The 16,602-nt window shown below is 56.2% G+C and overlaps 1 protein-coding gene, 2 long non-coding RNA genes and 2 pseudogenes across 5 annotated transcripts; 2 read left to right on the top strand and 3 right to left on the bottom strand.

Moving 5' to 3' along the window:
* Positions 1-874: 874 nt before the first annotated feature.
* Positions 875-1,928, bottom strand: LOC144337968 (uncharacterized). The gene is made up of 4 exons (XR_013411674.1): positions 1,805-1,928; positions 1,343-1,401; positions 1,091-1,174; positions 875-1,012 (listed from the first exon to the last, which is right to left on the bottom strand). It is a non-coding gene; the product is annotated as an uncharacterized LOC144337968 (long non-coding RNA).
* A 1,197-nt stretch (positions 1,929-3,125) lies between these two features.
* Positions 3,126-6,574, top strand: LOC100427384 (SAGA-associated factor 29-like; annotated as a pseudogene). The gene is made up of 7 exons (XR_013411666.1): positions 3,126-3,429; positions 3,816-3,921; positions 3,992-4,137; positions 4,361-4,396; positions 4,503-4,575; positions 5,633-5,722; positions 6,372-6,574. The product of XR_013411666.1 is annotated as an SAGA-associated factor 29-like (transcript).
* Positions 6,575-7,836: 1,262 nt separating this feature from the next.
* Positions 7,837-10,559, bottom strand: LOC709491 (sulfotransferase 1A1-like; annotated as a pseudogene). The gene is made up of 6 exons (XR_013411665.1): positions 10,412-10,559; positions 10,182-10,307; positions 9,995-10,092; positions 9,019-9,169; positions 8,150-8,344; positions 7,837-8,027 (listed from the first exon to the last, which is right to left on the bottom strand). The product of XR_013411665.1 is annotated as a sulfotransferase 1A1-like (transcript).
* On the top strand, positions 9,847-16,600 carry LOC710896 (uncharacterized). The gene is made up of 7 exons (XM_077985869.1): positions 9,847-10,042; positions 10,167-10,300; positions 13,115-14,568; positions 15,507-15,711; positions 15,827-15,956; positions 16,027-16,144; positions 16,231-16,600. Exons 3-7 carry the CDS (start codon positions 14,158-14,160, stop codon positions 16,312-16,314), a joined length of 948 nt encoding a protein of 315 aa, XP_077841995.1. The 5' UTR covers positions 9,847-10,042; positions 10,167-10,300; positions 13,115-14,157; the 3' UTR covers positions 16,315-16,600.
* On the bottom strand, positions 13,989-15,182 carry LOC144337964 (uncharacterized). The gene is made up of 2 exons (XR_013411670.1): positions 15,097-15,182; positions 13,989-14,795 (listed from the first exon to the last, which is right to left on the bottom strand). It is a non-coding gene; the product is annotated as an uncharacterized LOC144337964 (long non-coding RNA).
* Positions 16,601-16,602: the final 2 nt, after the last annotated feature.

Below are 16,602 nucleotides of genomic sequence, written 5' to 3' on the forward strand. Positions count from 1 at the left end.
CACTCCAGTAACAACGGGTCGGACCCACACGGGGTGGCACAGAAAAGAGGCAAGAATGTGAGATTAATAGAGTGGTAGCAAGTGAATAGAAAATCCCAAGCAGCAGTTTCACATGACCAGAAGAAGGAAATTTGAAATAGCTGCATATACTAAGGGCCAATAAGTCCCTGAAAAATAGGATGAGGACCAAGCTGGCTATGACCAACCAGACACAACATGGCACCGTATTTGATGTAGGTTTCACCTAGGATCTCATTGTACGATCAGTAACATACGAAACCATACACCCGCCAGTGCCAAGACGGCTCCAGGAACACCTGGATTTGGGTGTAAATTGCGGCACCACGGTCTTGAGAAACCTTTACCTTTTCCTGGAATCTTCATGAATATACCCCTCTTTAGTTAAAGAAGCCCATAAAGGTTAGTCCCAAACCTCGTAGGGCATGAGACACTCTCTTGAGGACCCCCACATTCCCCTTCTTGAGTGAGTCCTTTTGCTGTGCAAGAAATCTCCCTACATTCATGACTTTCTGATTTGTCCTGAAATTCCTTCTGGCTACGGTGTCAAGAGCCTGGAGGAGGCCAGGCGCAGTGGCTCACTCCTGTAATCCCAGCACTTTGGGAGGTTGAGGCAGGCAGATCACCTGAAGTTGGGAGTTTGAGACCAGCCTGGCCAACATGGAGAAACCCTGTCTGAACTAAAAATACAATATTAGCCAAGCGCAGCGGCACATGCATGTAATCTCAGCTACTCAGGAGGCTGAGGCAGGAGAATGGCTTGAACCTGGGAGGTGGAGGTTGCGGTGAGCGAGATTGCGCCATTGTACTCCAGCCTGGGCAACAAGGGTGAAACTCTGTCTCAAAAAAAAAAAAAAAAAAAAAAAGCCTGGACACTGGCCGAGGTTGATGTCCCACCGGTCTTTGAGGACCTCCCCTAGGCCACCAGTATCCAGTATCTGGAGGGGGTTAGGGACACTGAGGATCAGGTCTGCAGCAGGGCTGTCCAGTGTGCCTGCAGAGGCAAGAAGGTTGGTCACAGGCAGCCCAGGGCAGGGTGTCGGGTAGGAGGCCGGGGCCAAAGCCCACTCACGTCTTCTAATTCTGAGTCTTCTATTTCCTTCGTGCCCATCCGACACAGCCAGATCAGGTCACCCAAAGCAGTGACATCTCACAGCTAAAAAGGCATGGGGCCAGAGAGAGATACAGAGTCAGGCATCACAAGCCCCCTCCAGGCTCAGCCCTGAATACCAAGATCAGGACTCGGCTGCGCCAGCCTGGATTGCACAACTGAGCACCCTCTTCCCAGAGCTGGACCAGATTGGGGCACGGGGACTGCACTCACCGAGGGGCATTGGCCCTCTAGGGGCAGAAGCTGCCCTGGTTCCTCCTGAAGGAACTCCTCTGAACAGACAGATCACATGGGCTCTTAGCCAGCAGCCAGGGTTGGGGCAACACAAGGGCCCATCTTCATCCCATCCCAGGCAGCAGGCAGGTAAGAGACAAGGAGGTCTCCGAGAGGGAGCTGGTGGCAAGCCCCTCCGTGCAGCAGGCACTGTTCCGGGCATCACACAGCTCCATCCGTGAGGAAGGGGTGACTGTTATTTGCATCTTATGGATAAGGAAATGGACGTGGGGGTTTAAAATCCTTGCCCCCTGGGACTAAGCTAGTGAACGTCCTGTGAGCATCAGCAGTGATTGATTGAGTCACAGCCTCACCACTGCAGCCAGACCTGAACTTCCTCACAGCTCAGCAACACCCAGCAGGTCACTGAATTTCCCCAGGGCAAGTCCTCTACTCACTCACAATTAGCGGGAGCTCAGTAGAAGGCGCCCATCGTCCATTATTTTATTGACTATTTCTTGGCCATCGTCTCTGTGCTGAACTTTGTTCTACAGCAGTGACAAGAGCTGTCCTCGGGCAGTTTAGTGCAAAGGTTAGGGTGGGAGAGACTAAAGAGAGCAATAAAACACCTAGCAGGTCAGATAGTAAGTATTCAGGAAAAGGAGCGGACGGGGAAGTACTCAAGAGGTGCAATTTTATTTTATATATTTAGAGACTGTTTCTTGCTCTTTTGCCCAGGCTGTAGTGCAGTGGAGCGATCATAGCTCACTGCAGCCTCCAACTCCTGGGCTCAAGCGATCCTCCCACCTCAGTCTCCCCCGTAACTGGGACTACAGGCATATGCCATGGTACCCGCGATCTCAGAGCTGCAATTTTAAATCGGGAGCCAGGGAAGACCTCCCTGTTCAGGTGGCAGGTTATCAAGACGGAAGGTGTAGAGAAGAACCTTCCAGTCAAAGGAAAAAGGCAAGTCCTGCTGTGCTCAGGAATGGCCATAAATACTATCATCCCCATCTTAGAGACGGGGACAGGGTCGCAAAATTGTCAGGGCGTTTCCTGGTTCCTCAATAGCTGGCTCTAAAGTCCTCTGGAGGATAAGCCGCCCTGCCTGGAGTGGACCTTTCCTGGAGCGCGCGGGCGCGCAGGGCGCACAGGCCTCTTGGACCCCGTGTCCGGCTCAGGCTCAGGCTTGGCGTCAGCAAAGGGACCTGCGCGGCGCCCTGGGGTCGGGGAGGCCAGCGCCAGTGCAGCGCGGCGGGCAGAGGTCCCGGCGGAGGTCGGGGTGCAGCGGGAGCAGGAGGCGCGCCTAGGACGGGGGTGCCAGGCCCATTCCAACCGCGGCAGGGTACGGGGGCGTCAGGGCGGCTCCGGCCACCACGGGGCAGACCCCAAGCCCTCGCCCGCCTGCCGCTGCGCTCTCTCCTTCCTTACCTGAAGGGCGGCCACGGCTGACAGGAAGGCGTGCAGCACGAACATCATCTCCCTGGGGAGGAGAACGGGGGTGTCCCTGTGAGCCCTGCCGCGCCCAACCGCGGGTCCCCTCCAATCCCACCCCAGAGATCGCACAACAGGCAGGGCCCAGGCCTGGCACGGTGGCTCATTCCTGTAATCCCAACACATTGGGAGGCTGAAGCGGTCGGATCACTTGAGGTCAGGAGTTCGAGAACAACCTGGCCAACATGGTGAAACCCCGTCTGTACTAAAAATACAAAAATCAGCCAGGCATAGTGGCACGTCCCTGTAATTCCAGCTACTGGAAAGGCTGAGGCAGGAGAATTGCTTGAAAGGTGGGGCAGGGGGCGTGGCGGAGGTTGCAGGGAGCCAAATCAGGCCATTGCACTCCTAGTGAGATGGGGAGGGTCTCTGTGCCAGGAGGAAGGCTTCCTGGAGGACGCGGACCCCGCGAGACACAGGCCTGATGAGAGGGAGTGGGCAGGCCTATGACATAGGTGGGGTGTCCAGGGCGGGGACGGGGCCTGTCGCAGAGGAGGAGCATGAAGGGGAGCCAGTGCCCTGGGAATCTCGGAGGTGGAACTCCGGGGAGGAGCTGGCTGGGGCGGAGCTGATGATCCAGGATGCAGGCCAATGTAGGGGTCTTGGTGGGCACGCTGGGAGGGAGAGAAGCGGGGACAGGTGGGTACCTGGTCTGGAGGCGGGGCCTGAAGTGGGCAGGTGCAGGGGGCGTGACTTCAGGCAGCAGCAGGGCCTGGGGCTAGGTTGAAGCCCCAAGTAAGGACCCCACTCTGGGTTCCTTCCCCTGGGTGCCCGCTGTGCTGCCGTCTCACCCATATGTAATTCAGTGCAGCAGCCCCTGTAGGACACCTGGCAGATCGGGTCACAGTCCTGCTGGGCCCTCAGGCTCACTCAGGGACTGGGTGCTCCCAGGGGGTCCTCCAACAGCTCAGTGCAGCATGCTGGGGGGTCAGGGCCAGCACCTGTCCCTGGGGCCTCAGGCCTCCCTTCCTTCCCACAGCGGCCGAGATCGAAGGTCTCTACAATGACTCGGAGCCACCCCGGAAGACCATGCGCAGAGGGGTGCTGATGACCCTGCCCCTATGGATCGGGAAGCCCGGTGACAAGTGAGGGCAGCAGCTGCGAGGGAGGGACTGGTGCCCAGGGGCTGGGACTGACCTTTTGTTCTACTCACAGGCCCCCACTCCTCTGTGGGGTGTCCCCGCCTCAGGGGACTATGTGGCCAGACCTGGAGACAAGGTGGCTGCCTGGGTGAAGGCCGTGGATGGGGACGAGCAGTGGATCCTGGCCGAGGTGGTCAGTTACAGCCATGCCACCAACAAGTGAGTGACACCAGCCCCGGGGCTACTCTCTGGTCACTGCACCTGCCTGGGCTGCCGCTCTGCTTCCCATCTGCTCAGCTGGAGAAAAACTCCACAGAGGGTGATGTGGGCGGGGCCAGCTGTGCAGGGAGCACCAGGTCCTCGCCCTGCCCCGGTCCTCCACGCTCCTTGACAGGGACTGCGCCCCTGGCTACACCCAGTGTTTTCCTCCTTTTGTCCACAGGTGTGAGGTAGATGACATCAATGAAGAAGGCAAAGAGTGAGTGTCTAGGCCAGGGCCAGGCACGGAGCCTGGGGGCAGCCTAACGGCTGGGAAGGAGCATCCCCACCCAGCCACAGGTTGACGCAAGTCCCTCTACAGCCAGGAGACACACCCTGAGCTGACGCTGGATCATCCCGCTGCCCCAGTGGAAGGACAACCCCGAGATGGACCTGGAGGCCTTATTTGGGCCAGGGTGGGTCATGGAACTTGGGCGAGGCAGGAGAGGTAGTCAAGGAGACAACCACCTTCTCAGGATGCTGCGACCTTGGTGACCGCACGGCCAACACAGTAAGCCTCAGCATTCGCCTGGTCACTGAGTTCAAGCAAAGCTATCCCCAGTAGGGACTTTCCCTTTTGAGAACATGTGCATTTTGATTTTACCTGTCCTCAAACTGACCCTTTGCTCATTTTAATAGTAAAAACCACACCCCTGGGTGGAGATTTAAAATGCTAATGAGACATGTGTCCTAGAAACAGGCATGTATAGCAAATGCCCATGTGCACCCAGAGGACCACCCAGATCATGCTCACTAGTGACGCCGCTTCCCACCCATTATGAAAAATTGAGTGAGATTCCCATAAGGGGAGTTTCCCTGCAGTAATTAACACTGACCCACCCTGACGAGAAGCCCGTTCTGAACTCGCTCGAGGTGTATTGTCTATTATGCACTTAACTTGCAAAATACAGTTTTTATTTTGCAATACTTTACTCTGTGCTGCACTTCTTTTGCTGTATGTCTCTTGTTTAAATTATTTTATTTTATTTATTTATTTATTTATTATTATTTTAGATGCAGTCTCGCTCTGTGGCCTAGGCTGGAGTGCAGTGGTGCAATCTCGATTCACTGCAACCTCCTCCTCCTGGGTTCAAGCGATTCTCCTTCCTCAGCCTCCCGAGTAGCTGGGATTACAGGGTTCACCACCACACCTGGCTAATTTTGTATTTTTAGTAGAGACGGGGTTTCGTCATGTTGGCCAGGCTAGTCTCGAACTCCTTACTTCAGGTGATTCACCCACCTCAACTTCCCAAAGTGCTGGGATTACAGGTGTAAGCCACCGCGCCCCGCCTGCTTAATTTATTTTAAACCAAGAAGAGGAGAACCCAGGTATCACAACAGCCATCAAGCTGGGAAGGAGGGCCCCCAGCCACAGATTGACACAACCCTGAGGAGACACACCCTGAGCTGGCAGTCACGGCCTCAGTGGAAGGCCAGCCCCCAGATGGACCCCAAGGCCTTGTTCCAGAGGAAGCAGCTCATCATGGCCCTGTATCCCCAAACCACCTGCTACCACCATGCCCTGATCCACACGCCCCCACAGCAGGTAAAGCAGCCTCCAGGGGAGAGGTCATTGGTGACACCAGGAACAGGCTGATTAGAGAGGCTAGCGTCCCCTTCCTTGTCCCCTTTGTCCTCATCTCCCGAGCTAATGGGACTTGCCAGCAGCCCTCCCTCTTCCACTCCAGCCCCAAAGGCCACTGACCCCTTGCCAACCCTGGTAGCCTTGGCAAGCCCCAAGTCAGCGGCATCCCTTCTGCAGCCCCAGGAGAACCAGCTCTGGATGGGAATCTCCTGCCCTGAGCCCTGGGCTCTTGCCTCCTTGTGCTCCTGGTGACATGGGACACAAGCCACCTGAGGCCAGGATCCCCGTCTGCCACCCTCTGGGCAGCCCTCAGTCCTCTGAACACAGCACCCCTGAAAGGCAGCAGACCCTCCAGCTATGGCCCCACTGGGGAGGGAGTCAACGCCCCTTCCTCTCCCCACCCTTTTCACTGCCCTGGGTCTCCAGCCACTGAGAAAAGAGCTGTGTAGCAGCAGGGACTGGGCTAAGATTTCTTGACCCCAGAGTGAAGGATGATGAGAGTGGCTGAGAGTCCACGGCCCAGTGGCTCCTGTGGTCTAGGCTGGGGGAAGGGGGTGCCTGTCCTGGCCTGGGGCTCTCTGAGCAGCCCTCCTGTCTGCCTGCCACACAGCCCCAGGATGACTACTCGGTCCTATTTGAAGACACCTCCTATGCAGACGGCTATTCCCCTCCCCTGAATGTGGCTCAGAGGTACGTGGTGGCTTGTAAGGAGCCCAAGAAAAAGTGACGCTGCCTGGTGGACTCGCCATCCCCCAACGACACAGGGCAGGACAGCAGAGGATATGCTGGGATTAAACAGACATTCCTCCTCCACTCGTCTCCTGGGTTTTACTTCTCCAGACCCTCTCCTGTCTCCAAACAGGGCAAGTTGGGGAGCTGGAGTGGGGAGGTGGCCGTATTTAGCCCCAGTGGGCAATCACTCTTTCAGTTCAGGGTTTCTCTTGGCTTGAAATAGAGACTCTGCATTGAACACAAGTCATAGTTTTGTTGTTGTTGTTTTAAGACTGAGTCTTGCTCTATCGCCCAGCCTGGAGCACAGTGGCATGATCCTGGCTCAATGAAACCTCCACCTCCTCGGTTCAATCGATTCTCCCACCTCCGCCTCCGGAGTAGGTGGGATTACAGGTGCACACCACCATGCCCAGCTAATTTTTATATTTTTAGTAGAGATAGGGTTTCGCCATGTTGGCCGGGCTGGTCTTGAACTCCTGACCTCAAGTGATCAGCCAGGCTGAAGTGCTGAGATTACAGGCATAAGCCAGTGAGCCCAGCTCAAATAAAAATAGTATTTAATTTAATTTAATTATTTATTTATTTTCAAGACAAGAGTTTTGCTCTTATGCCCAGGCTGGAGTGAAGTGGCACGATCTTGGCTCACTGCAACATCTATCCCTGGGTTCAAGCGATTCTCCTGCCTCAGCCTCCGGAGTAGCTGAGATTACAGGTGCCTGCCACCATGCTTGGCTCATTTTTGTGTTTTGTTTTTTTGTTTTTGTTTTTTGCTTGTTTGTTTTTGTTTTCTTTGTTTGTTTTAGTAGAGACGGGGTTCACCATGCTGGCCAGACTGGTCCTGAATCATAATTTATTTTAATTAAATTTTATTTATTTATTTCTCAAGGCAAGGTTCACTCTGTCCCTCAGGCTTGAGTAGATTAGCCTAGTCACAGCCAACTACAGCCACAACCTTCCTGGCTCAGCTGATCCTCCTGCCTTCTCTTGCCAAGTAGCTGGGACTACAGGTGCCCACCACCACGTGCAGATCATTTTCTCAGATTTTTGTAGGGATGGCGTCTTGTAACATTGACCAGGCTGGTCCCAAACTCCTCTCCTCCAGTAATCCTCTGGCCTCAACTTTGCAAATTGCTGAGATTATAGGCATGAGCCACTCTGCCTGGCCCACAAATCATATTTTATTCTTTTTGTTAAAATTGATTTTATTTTGTTATTATTATTTTTTTCAACAGAATCTCACTATGTTGCCCAGGTTGGTCTTGAACTCCTGGGTTCAAATGATCCTCCCACCTCAGCCTCCCAAATTGCTGGGATTACAGATATGACCTACTGTCCCTGGCCCTCAATTCATATTTGATTCTTGAGCCGCTTGGTCAGGCTTGATTCGCACACTCCCTCTGCAGTGACCCCGGGAGCCCCTCTCACAGCTCAGAGCGGAAGCTGAGGCTGCAGCCTGCCATCTTCTCCGCATAGTCCGCATCAAAGCGCTCATTCTGCGCCACGGTGAAGGTGGTTTTCCAGTCCCCAGCCATGCCTGGGGGAGGAAGGCAGAGAGGAAAGCTGAAGTCTCATCCCAGGGGAGGCCCCGAGTGCCTATGGGGAGGCTCCAGCCGCTGCTCCCACCGGCCCCAAACCCCCGTGCTGGCCGGCACCCACCTTTCCTCATGAAGGAGGAGATGCTGCGGTCCATGAACTCCTGGGGGACGGTGGTGTAGTTGGCCATAGGGTTCTTCTTCATCTCCTTGAATGACGTGTGTTGAACCATGAGGTCCACCGTCTCCTCTGGCAGGGAGCGCCCCACAAACTGCAGGATCTTCCAAATCTCCCTTTTGGGGTTCTGAGCAGCAGAGGCTCCTCAGTGGAGGCTAGGTTTGCCGATTCAGGAAAATAAAAGGGGTCCCCTTCTCTAACCTCAGAGGGGAACTGGCCACTTCCACTAGAAAACCCACAGAGCCAGCTCCTCGACCCCCGGGGCCCCAGTCCCTGGGATAAAATGAATTGCTCTCTGCCCTCTGATCCCATCATGAGCTGGGCTTGGCTCCTATGGGTGAGGACCGGGATGGTCTTCTTCCGTGACTGTGGCCCTGGGTGGCACACCCTTTGGTGGGGATAATCAATAGGAGTAAGTATATAATCCGTGGCCACCCATGCAGCTGACTCAGCTGCGGGAGATGAGAGCTGTGTGGGGTCCACTGCCAGGTGGGGCTGTAGCGGGGACGCCTGGGCCAGGGAGGCAGGATGGGGAATCCGGACCCGCAGTGGGGGCTGCCCAGGAAAGGGGCTGGGCGGCCTTGACGGGTCCCTGTGAGGTGCCTGCCGTCAGGTGTCACATGAGGGGAAGCATCGCACGTGGTCTCACCTCTTTCATGTCTTCATAGAAGAGGTAGAGAACAGGGTGGGTGTGGCTCAGCTCCCACCACTCCTGCACGTGCTGGTACCAGGACCCGTAGGACACTGGAGAAGCGGGCAGGGGGCAGCGACACAGGGTTACTGTGCGTTGTAGCCAGCACCTCTCGGCTCCACACCCTCCTTCCTCCCGTCACACCCACCTTCTCCGGCCATGAACTTCTCCAGGAAGCTGTCCCAGGTCCCAGGCTCAGGGTGCACCTTGGCCATGAGATAGAAGTGGTAGTAGGAGACCGCCACATCCTTTGGGTTTCAGGCAACATAGACCACCTGCAGGGCAGAGGACCCAACCTCAGTGCCATCACCACACAGCTCGCCCCAGGCCAGCTCATCTCTTGGTTTGGCAAAGGAGGAACCTGAGGCTTAGCGGCTGACGTGCTTGAGATCTTACGGCACAGGTAGGGCCAAGCTGGGATTTGAACCCTGCTCAGATGTCAAAGTCTGGCCTGGTCCCTGGATCCATATTCTACATTAATATAATCTGCATAAATGCCTTCACACCCCAATTTGGAGCAAGGCATGCCCGGTCCCCTCCACCTCCCTCCTCAGTGGCCCCGTGAGCACCCACACGCTGCCTTTCTGAGGCAGACACTGAAGAGTCTTGTGTTTCTGGTCATCAGACCCTTGCCAGAGCAAGAAGCAGATGGTGTCCCCGCTGAAGACGAGACCAGGTTGAAAGAAGTGGAGCGACCTTCCCGGAAGAACAGGACCGAAGCTGGGTTGCGCCGGAGCCTCCTTCCCTGGATTCCCATGCCCCGCATCTGGACGTTTTTTGTTCTTTTTGGTTTTTTTCTTTCTTTGAGTCGGGGTCTCTCTCTGTCACACAGGCTGGAATGCAGTGGTGTGATCATGGCTCCACTGCAGCCTCAAACTTCTGGGCTGGGTGATCCTCCCAGATCAGTCTCCCAAGAAGCTGATACCACAGGCACATGCTACCACACCTGGCTTTTTTTTTTTTTTTTTTTTTTTTCTGGAAAGAGACTGCATCCCTATGTTGCCCATGCTGGTTTCCAACTTCTGGCCTCAAGTCAACCTCCTGCCTTGGACTCCCAAAGTGCTGAGCTGATAGGCATAAACCACTGTGCCCGGACTCACCTTGACCTTCTGATCCAACAGAGTCTGGGGCAGCAGGGCCAGGGGCAGGTGTGTCTTCAGGAGCCGTGGGGCCGGTGTGTCTTTCAGAGTCTCCATCCCTGAGCAGTGGGTCAGGGAAGGTCTGGTGAGCTGAAGCCCCAGCCCTGTCTTCCGCCCCTCCCCTTGCACCCAGGACACGGTCACACACCTGAGGGAATCCCTGGGGCTTTGAACTCAAGGAAGGGCACCCGCATGAAGATGGGAGCTCAGCGACACTTCTCCAGGTCGCCGCCTTGGTAGATCATGTCCAGAATCTGGCTCACCCACGTAGTCCCTGGAGAGGGAGGGAGATGGGAGGTGAGCAGGCTGAGGGCACAACCTCGCTGGCCAAGGTGGGGACTGGCGCCTGGGAGAGGGTGGGTGGCCCTCCTCACCTACCGGACTTGGGGTAGGTGCTGATGAGCAGGTCATCGGGCCGGGCCCGGAAGCTCTGCAGGGGTCCCAGTGCCTCTGCAAAGTACTTGATGAGCGGAACCCCCTTCACGTACTCCAGTGGCGGGCAAGAGGTGTCCTGGATCAGCTCCATGTTCCTGCGTCAGGGGCCAGAGCCAGGCCTGTTCCCTTAACACCATCACAACAGCAAGAAAGCGGCATTCTTGCTTTTAGGGATGTCATTGAGGCTTAAGGAGGCTGAGTGACTTGCCCACGCTCACAAAGCCAGTTAGTGGCGGGGCTGGGGCTGAAACCAGGTCAGCCTCTAATGCGGTGGTTCCCCAGCCTGGCCACACCTTTCATTCACCTGCAGAGCTGTTCAGAATCCCAGGGCCTGGGCCATGGTGCAGACCAGTGAAAGCACCCTCGCGGCGTGGGGCCCAGATAGCAGAGTGTGTGACGGTCTCCAGGAGAGTCCAGCTGCACTGAGGAAGCTCTAGGGCCTGGCTGTGCTGTCTCCCTACCAGCCAGTGCCCTTTGTCTCACCATTTCCTACTGTGAGCCCCCAGCCTCTACCCAGTGGGCTCCTCTCCCTGATGCTCCCCTACTTGAGCCCCTCAGGCCCCTCACGTGTGGAAACCTACCAGGCTGGCCAGGCCTGTGATCCACTTGCCCGGCCACAGTCCATCTGGGCTCCAGGACAAACATGGTCCATTGAGCAACTGAGCTGGTATTGGGGGCCAGAGCCTGGTGTGGGAATGAACAAAACTCTGATGATTCAGCAGAATGAGGAGGGGACACGGTGGCTCATGCCTGGAAACCCAGAGCTTTGGAAGCCCAATGGGGAAGAATCACTTGAGCCTTAGACTTTGAGACCAACCTGGGCCATATAGCAAGACCCTATCTCTAGAAAAAATATGTTTAAAAATGAGCTGGGCAGCCAGGTGCAGTGGCTCACACCTGTAATCCCAGCATTTTGGGAGGTCGAGGTGGACAGATCACCTGAGGTCGGGAGTTCGAGATCAGCCTGACCAACATGGAGAAACCCCTTCTTTACGAAAAATACAAAATTAGCCAGGCGTGATAGTGCATGCCTGTAATCCCAGCTACTCGGGAGGCTGAGGCAGGAGAGTCACCTGAACCCGGGAGGCAGAGGTTGCAGTGAGCTGTATCACGCCATTGCACTCCAGCCTGGGCAACAAGAGTAAAACTCCGTCTCAAAAAAAAAAAAAAAACTAAATTAAAAATAAGTTTGAAAAATTAGCTGGGCATGGTGGCTCTCTCCTGTACAGCCAGCTACCCGGGAGGCTGAGGCGTGATGTTCATTCGAGCCCATGATTTTGAGGCTGCAGTGAGCTACAGTTTGGCCACTGCACTCCAGACTGGGTGTCAGAGCCAAGCCCTGTCCCAAAGAAACAAAAATAAAAAAGAAGGAAGGGAAGCCAGGCTGGGGTTCCCCTAGTGAAACTGGATATCCATGGGGAAGCAGCCAGTATGGCAGAGGCCTCGGCTGCTGGAATGTTGGCTGCAGAAACTGAGTAGTGTGAGGGCGTCCTGGGCCATTCCGCTCTGGTACTCATCTGAGCTCTCTGGAATCTGGCTCTCTTGTCCTGGTGGCTGAGTGTGGGGAGTGTAGAGCTATGGTCTGCCCTGAGGGTGTGGTAGGTCCAGTGTGGGAGGGATCCAGAGTCAGGGCCAGACCTGGGTTTGCTCCGGGAAGGAAGGGGTGTGATTGAGAGTGAGGGAACTTCTCCATTACCCTCCTTAGCACCACAGCTGCAGCCAAGCTTAGAGTAATCTACAAAGCCAAGATGGGAGTTTAGTGTTTAGTTGTGATTAGAAAACACAAGAATAAAAGGCAAAAGAGCTCAATGTATGCATCTTTTTAAAATTTAGTTTAATTAATTTATTTATTTATTTTGAGAAGGAGTCTTGATCTGTTGCCCAGGCTGGAGTGCAGTGGCATGATCTTGGCTCACTGCAGCCTCCGCCTCACGGGTTCAAGCGATTCTCCTGCCTCAGCCTCCTGAGTAGCTGGGATTACAGGCACCCACCGCCACACCCAACAAATTTTTGTATTTTTAGTAGAGACGGGGTTTCTGCAATGTTGGTCAGGCTGGTCTTGAACTCCTAACCTCAGGTGATCTGCCCGCCTTGGCCTCCCAAAGTACTGGGATTACAGGCATGAGCCACCACGCCTGGCCCTTTTTTTAAATTTTTTGAGCTCTCACCAGTTTCCTGAGCTGCCCTCTGAATTCCACCCTACAGGGCAGGCCAATAGAGGAGCTTTTTCTAATTGACCCAGCCAAGGGAAGTGAGCTGGTGAGTAGGGAAAAATGGGTACTCACTAGACAGAAACGGGGCAGGTCATGTTTCCCAGGGCAGTCTTGAAGGCACCAATGCTTCTAGTCCAGTGCAGCCTACATGCAAGCCCCCAGCAGCCCAGGCATTCCAGGCTCTGACCACAAGGCCAGTCTGGAGTAATATGTGTGGGCAGAGTTGAAGGGGCAGTGGTGGAGCAGAGCATGGATGCATAGAACAAGAAAGAACAGACACTGGAGTCCCATCACCCTGGGAGCCAGCCCCAGTTTCATGGCTCTCGGAGAAACTGTTCTCGGAGGAACAGTTTCATGGCTCTCGGAGTATCGCTAGAAGATCCTAGAAAAACAGCAGCTTGTGGCACATGCTTTTGTTTCCCTGGGTTTGAAGGAGGCTTCAAGAGACCAGAGGAGGCTGAGGCTTGGAAGCCACAGGGCCCTGTGGAAGGAGTGCATCCCCCCATCCTCCTCGTTCTTTGTCCTCACTATTTAAAGTTCAAGGTCAAGCTGGGCATGAGACAGGTAACCATCTGAGTAAAGGTGAGTCTCCCAAGCTTTCCAAGAATTGCCTGAGTTCAGAGGCAAGCGGGCAGGTGGGAGTGTGGGGGAAGCTGAGGCACGGGGCTTCCAGGCAGAGAAGAGCTTGCTCACATGCTAGGGCCACAGGCCCGTCCTCCCTCTGGAAGCCCCTTGACTGGCAGGACCATGGGCTACTAGCTCTGCCCCCGCCCTCAGCAACCAACAGAAGGCACCCTTGACTCAGACTTTGTATTGCATTCCAGAAAAAAGCCCCAGACCCGCAGTGGGTGGCACAGAAAAAAGGTGGGAGGGGCGTTACACAGATCAATCCTATGAGGCAGGGGTGACTATTATTCACATCTTAGAGATGAGGAAATGGAGGTGGGGGGGTTAAAATCCTTGACCCCAGGGACTAAGCTGGCCAGTGTCCTGTGAGCATGAGCAGTTATTGATTGAGTCACAGCCTCACCACTGCAGCCAGAGCTGCCAGGTCATTGAACCTCTGCAGGGCAAGCCCTCTACTCACTCAAATTTACCGAGAGCTCAGTAGAAGCCAGGACCATCCTCTGTTATTTTATTAACTATTTGTTGGCCATCGGCTCTATGTGGGACTTTGTTCTACAGCAGTGAAAGAGCTGCCCTCAGGCAGTGGAGCACACAGGTTCGGATGGGGTTTAATGAGATGCATAACATTTGTAGTACGGCAGACAATAAAAGTGTTCAGGAAAGGGGGGCGGGCAGGGAAGTGCACAAGAAAGAGCTGCAATTTTATTGTATTTTATTTTTTTAGAGACAGGGTCTTGGTCTTTCCCCCAGGCTGGAGTGCAATGGAGTGATCATAGCTCACTTCCGCCTCCAACTCCTGGCTCAAGCCATCCTCCCACCTCAGCCTCCCCCGTAGCTGGGACTACAACCATGTGCCACCATGCCCGGCTTCTCAGGGCTGCAATTTTAAATCGGGCGATAGGGAAGACCTCCCTGTGGAGGTGGCAGGTTATCAAGACAGAAGGTGTAGAGAAGAACCTTCCAGTCAAAGGAAAAAGGCAGGTCCTGCTGTTCTCAGGAATGGCCATAAATACTATCATCCCCATCTTAGAGACGGGGACAGGGTCGCAAAATTGTCAGGGCGTTTCCTGGCTCCTCAACAGCTGGATCCAAAGTCCTCTGGAGGATAAGCCGCCCTGTCTGGGGCTGACCTCCCCTGGAGCGCGCGGGGGCGCAGGGCGCACAGGCCTCTTGGGCCCCGGGACCGGCTCAGGCTCAGGCTCGGCGTCAGCAAAGGGACCTGCGTGGCGCCCTGGGGCTGAGGAGGCCCGAAGGCCAGTGGTCAGTGCGGTGCGGCGGGCGGAGGTCGGGGAGCAGCGGGACCGGGAGGCGCGCCCAGGGCGGGGGTGCCAGGCCCACTCCAACCGCGGCGGGGTACGGGGTGGTCAGGGCGGCTCCAGGCAGGGGTCGGACGCCAAATCCGGGCCACATGCCGCCACCCGGTCTCCTTCCTTACCGGAAGGGCGGCCACGGCAGAAGGGAAGCCGTGCACGACGAGCACAATCTCCCTGGGGAGGAGAACAGCGATGTCCTGTGAGCCCCGCCGCGCCCCACTGCGGGCGTAGCCCAGCGCCCTCGCCGCGGGTTCCCTCGTATCCCGCCTGAGAATGGGGTCCTCACTCCCGGCTTCAGCTGAGCCCCAGGCCCTGCAACTCCTGAAGGCACGCCCCCTGCACCTGCCCACCTCAGGCCCCGCCTCCAGCCCAGGTACCCACCTCTTCCCGCTCCTCTCCCTCCTGTGCTCCACCCGACCCCAGCGTGCCCATCAAGACGCCTGCGCTGGACCCCAGCCTGGATCATCACCCTTGCCTCAGACAGCTTCTCCCCGGATTTCCACCGCCGAGATTCCCAGGGCACAGCCTCCCCGTTAGGCTCCTCCCCTGCGACTGGCTCAGTCCTCGCCCTAGACGCCCCGCCCATGTCACAGGCCTGGCGGGTCCCTCTCATCAGGCTTGTGCCCCCCGGTTCCACTTCCTCCAGGAAGCCTTCCTCCGGACAGAGAGACCCTTCCTTCCCCTGTTATCAGGGACCTCGCCCACTGGTCCGCCTAGCTCCACCTTTTTGGCGGCCCCATTGTGCTGCTGGACCTGACGAACAGGGTTGACAGTGAACCCCACATAGACAGGGCCCGGGTACCAGGGATTCAGGCAGTAGAGCAGCTGGACGCTGAAGAAGTGCCCGGCCTCACCCCGACTCCCGCTGGACCCTTTGAATTTTAGGAACTTTTCACTAACGAAACACATTTCTGTGTCAGCACCGACATCAAGAAGAGAACCTCACCAGTACCTCAGAACCCGCTTTGTCCCCCGCCTGGTTTCTTCCCTCGGGTGCCTGCTGTGCTGCCGTCTCACCCATCTGTAGTTCAGTGCAGCAGCCCCTGTAGGCCACCTGGCCGATCGGGTCACAGTCCTGCTGGACCCTCAGGTTCACTCAGGGGCTGGGGGTTCCCAGGCGGTCCTCCAACAGCTCAGTGCAGCATGCTGGGGGGTCAGGGCCAGCACCTGTCCCTGGGGCCTCAGGCCTCCATTCCTTCCCACAGCGGCCAAGATCGCAGGTCTCTACAATGACTCGGAGCCACCCCGGAAGACCATGCGCAGAGGGGTGCTGATGACCCTGCTGCAGCAGTCGGCCATGACCCTGCCCCTGTGGATCGGGAAGCCTGGTGACAAGTGAGGGCAGCAGCTGCGAGGGAGGGGCTGGTGCCCAGGGGCTGGGACTGACCCTTTGTTCTGCTCACAGGCCCCCACTCCGCTGTGGGGCCGTCCCCGCCTCAGGGGACTACGTGGCCAGACCTGGAGACAAGGTGGCTGCCCGGGTGAAGGCCGTGGATGGAGACAAGCAGTGGATCCTGGCCAAGGTGGTCAGTTACAGCCATGCCACCAACAAGTGAGTGACAGCAGCCCGAGGGCTGCTCTCAGCCCCTTCTGTCCCCCTGCCCCACAGCCCCAGGATGACTACTCTATCCTGTTTGAAGACACCTCCTATGCAGAAGGCTACTCCCCTCACCTCAGTGTGGCCCAGAGGTAGCTGGTGGCTTCCAAGGAGCCCAAGAAAAAGTGACACCGCCCGGTGGACTCGACATCCTCCACCATCCTGGGGCAGGACAGCAGAGGATATGCTGGGATTAAACAGACATCCCCTCTCCACACATCTCCTGGGTTTTACTTCTCCAAACCCTTCTCCCTTGCCCAGACATGGTGACCTAGGGAGCTGGACGCTGGGGGAGAGGTGACCATATCTGGCCCACTGGGCATTCACTCTTTCAGCTCAGAGTTTCTCTTCCTTTCCAATACAGGCTCTACATGAACACAAATC

This window comes from Macaca mulatta, chromosome 20 (genome assembly GCF_049350105.2).
Source record: "Macaca mulatta isolate MMU2019108-1 chromosome 20, T2T-MMU8v2.0, whole genome shotgun sequence".
Classification (NCBI taxonomy): domain Eukaryota; kingdom Metazoa; phylum Chordata; class Mammalia; order Primates; family Cercopithecidae; genus Macaca; species Macaca mulatta.

What these genes read in the sequence shown, in the direction of transcription:
- LOC710896 (XM_077985869.1), top strand. Translation starts at nt 14,158, where the DNA reads ATGTGCCACCATGCCCGGCTTCTCAGGGCTGCAATTTTAAATCGGGCG. An exon ending in CAGTCCTGCTGGACCCTCAG is followed by an intron (nt 15,712 to 15,826) that starts GTTCACTCAGGG and finishes TCCTTCCCACAG; the next exon opens with CGGCCAAGATCGCAGGTCTC. An exon ending in AGCAGTGGATCCTGGCCAAG is followed by an intron (nt 16,145 to 16,230) that starts GTGGTCAGTTAC and finishes CCTGCCCCACAG; the next exon opens with CCCCAGGATGACTACTCTAT.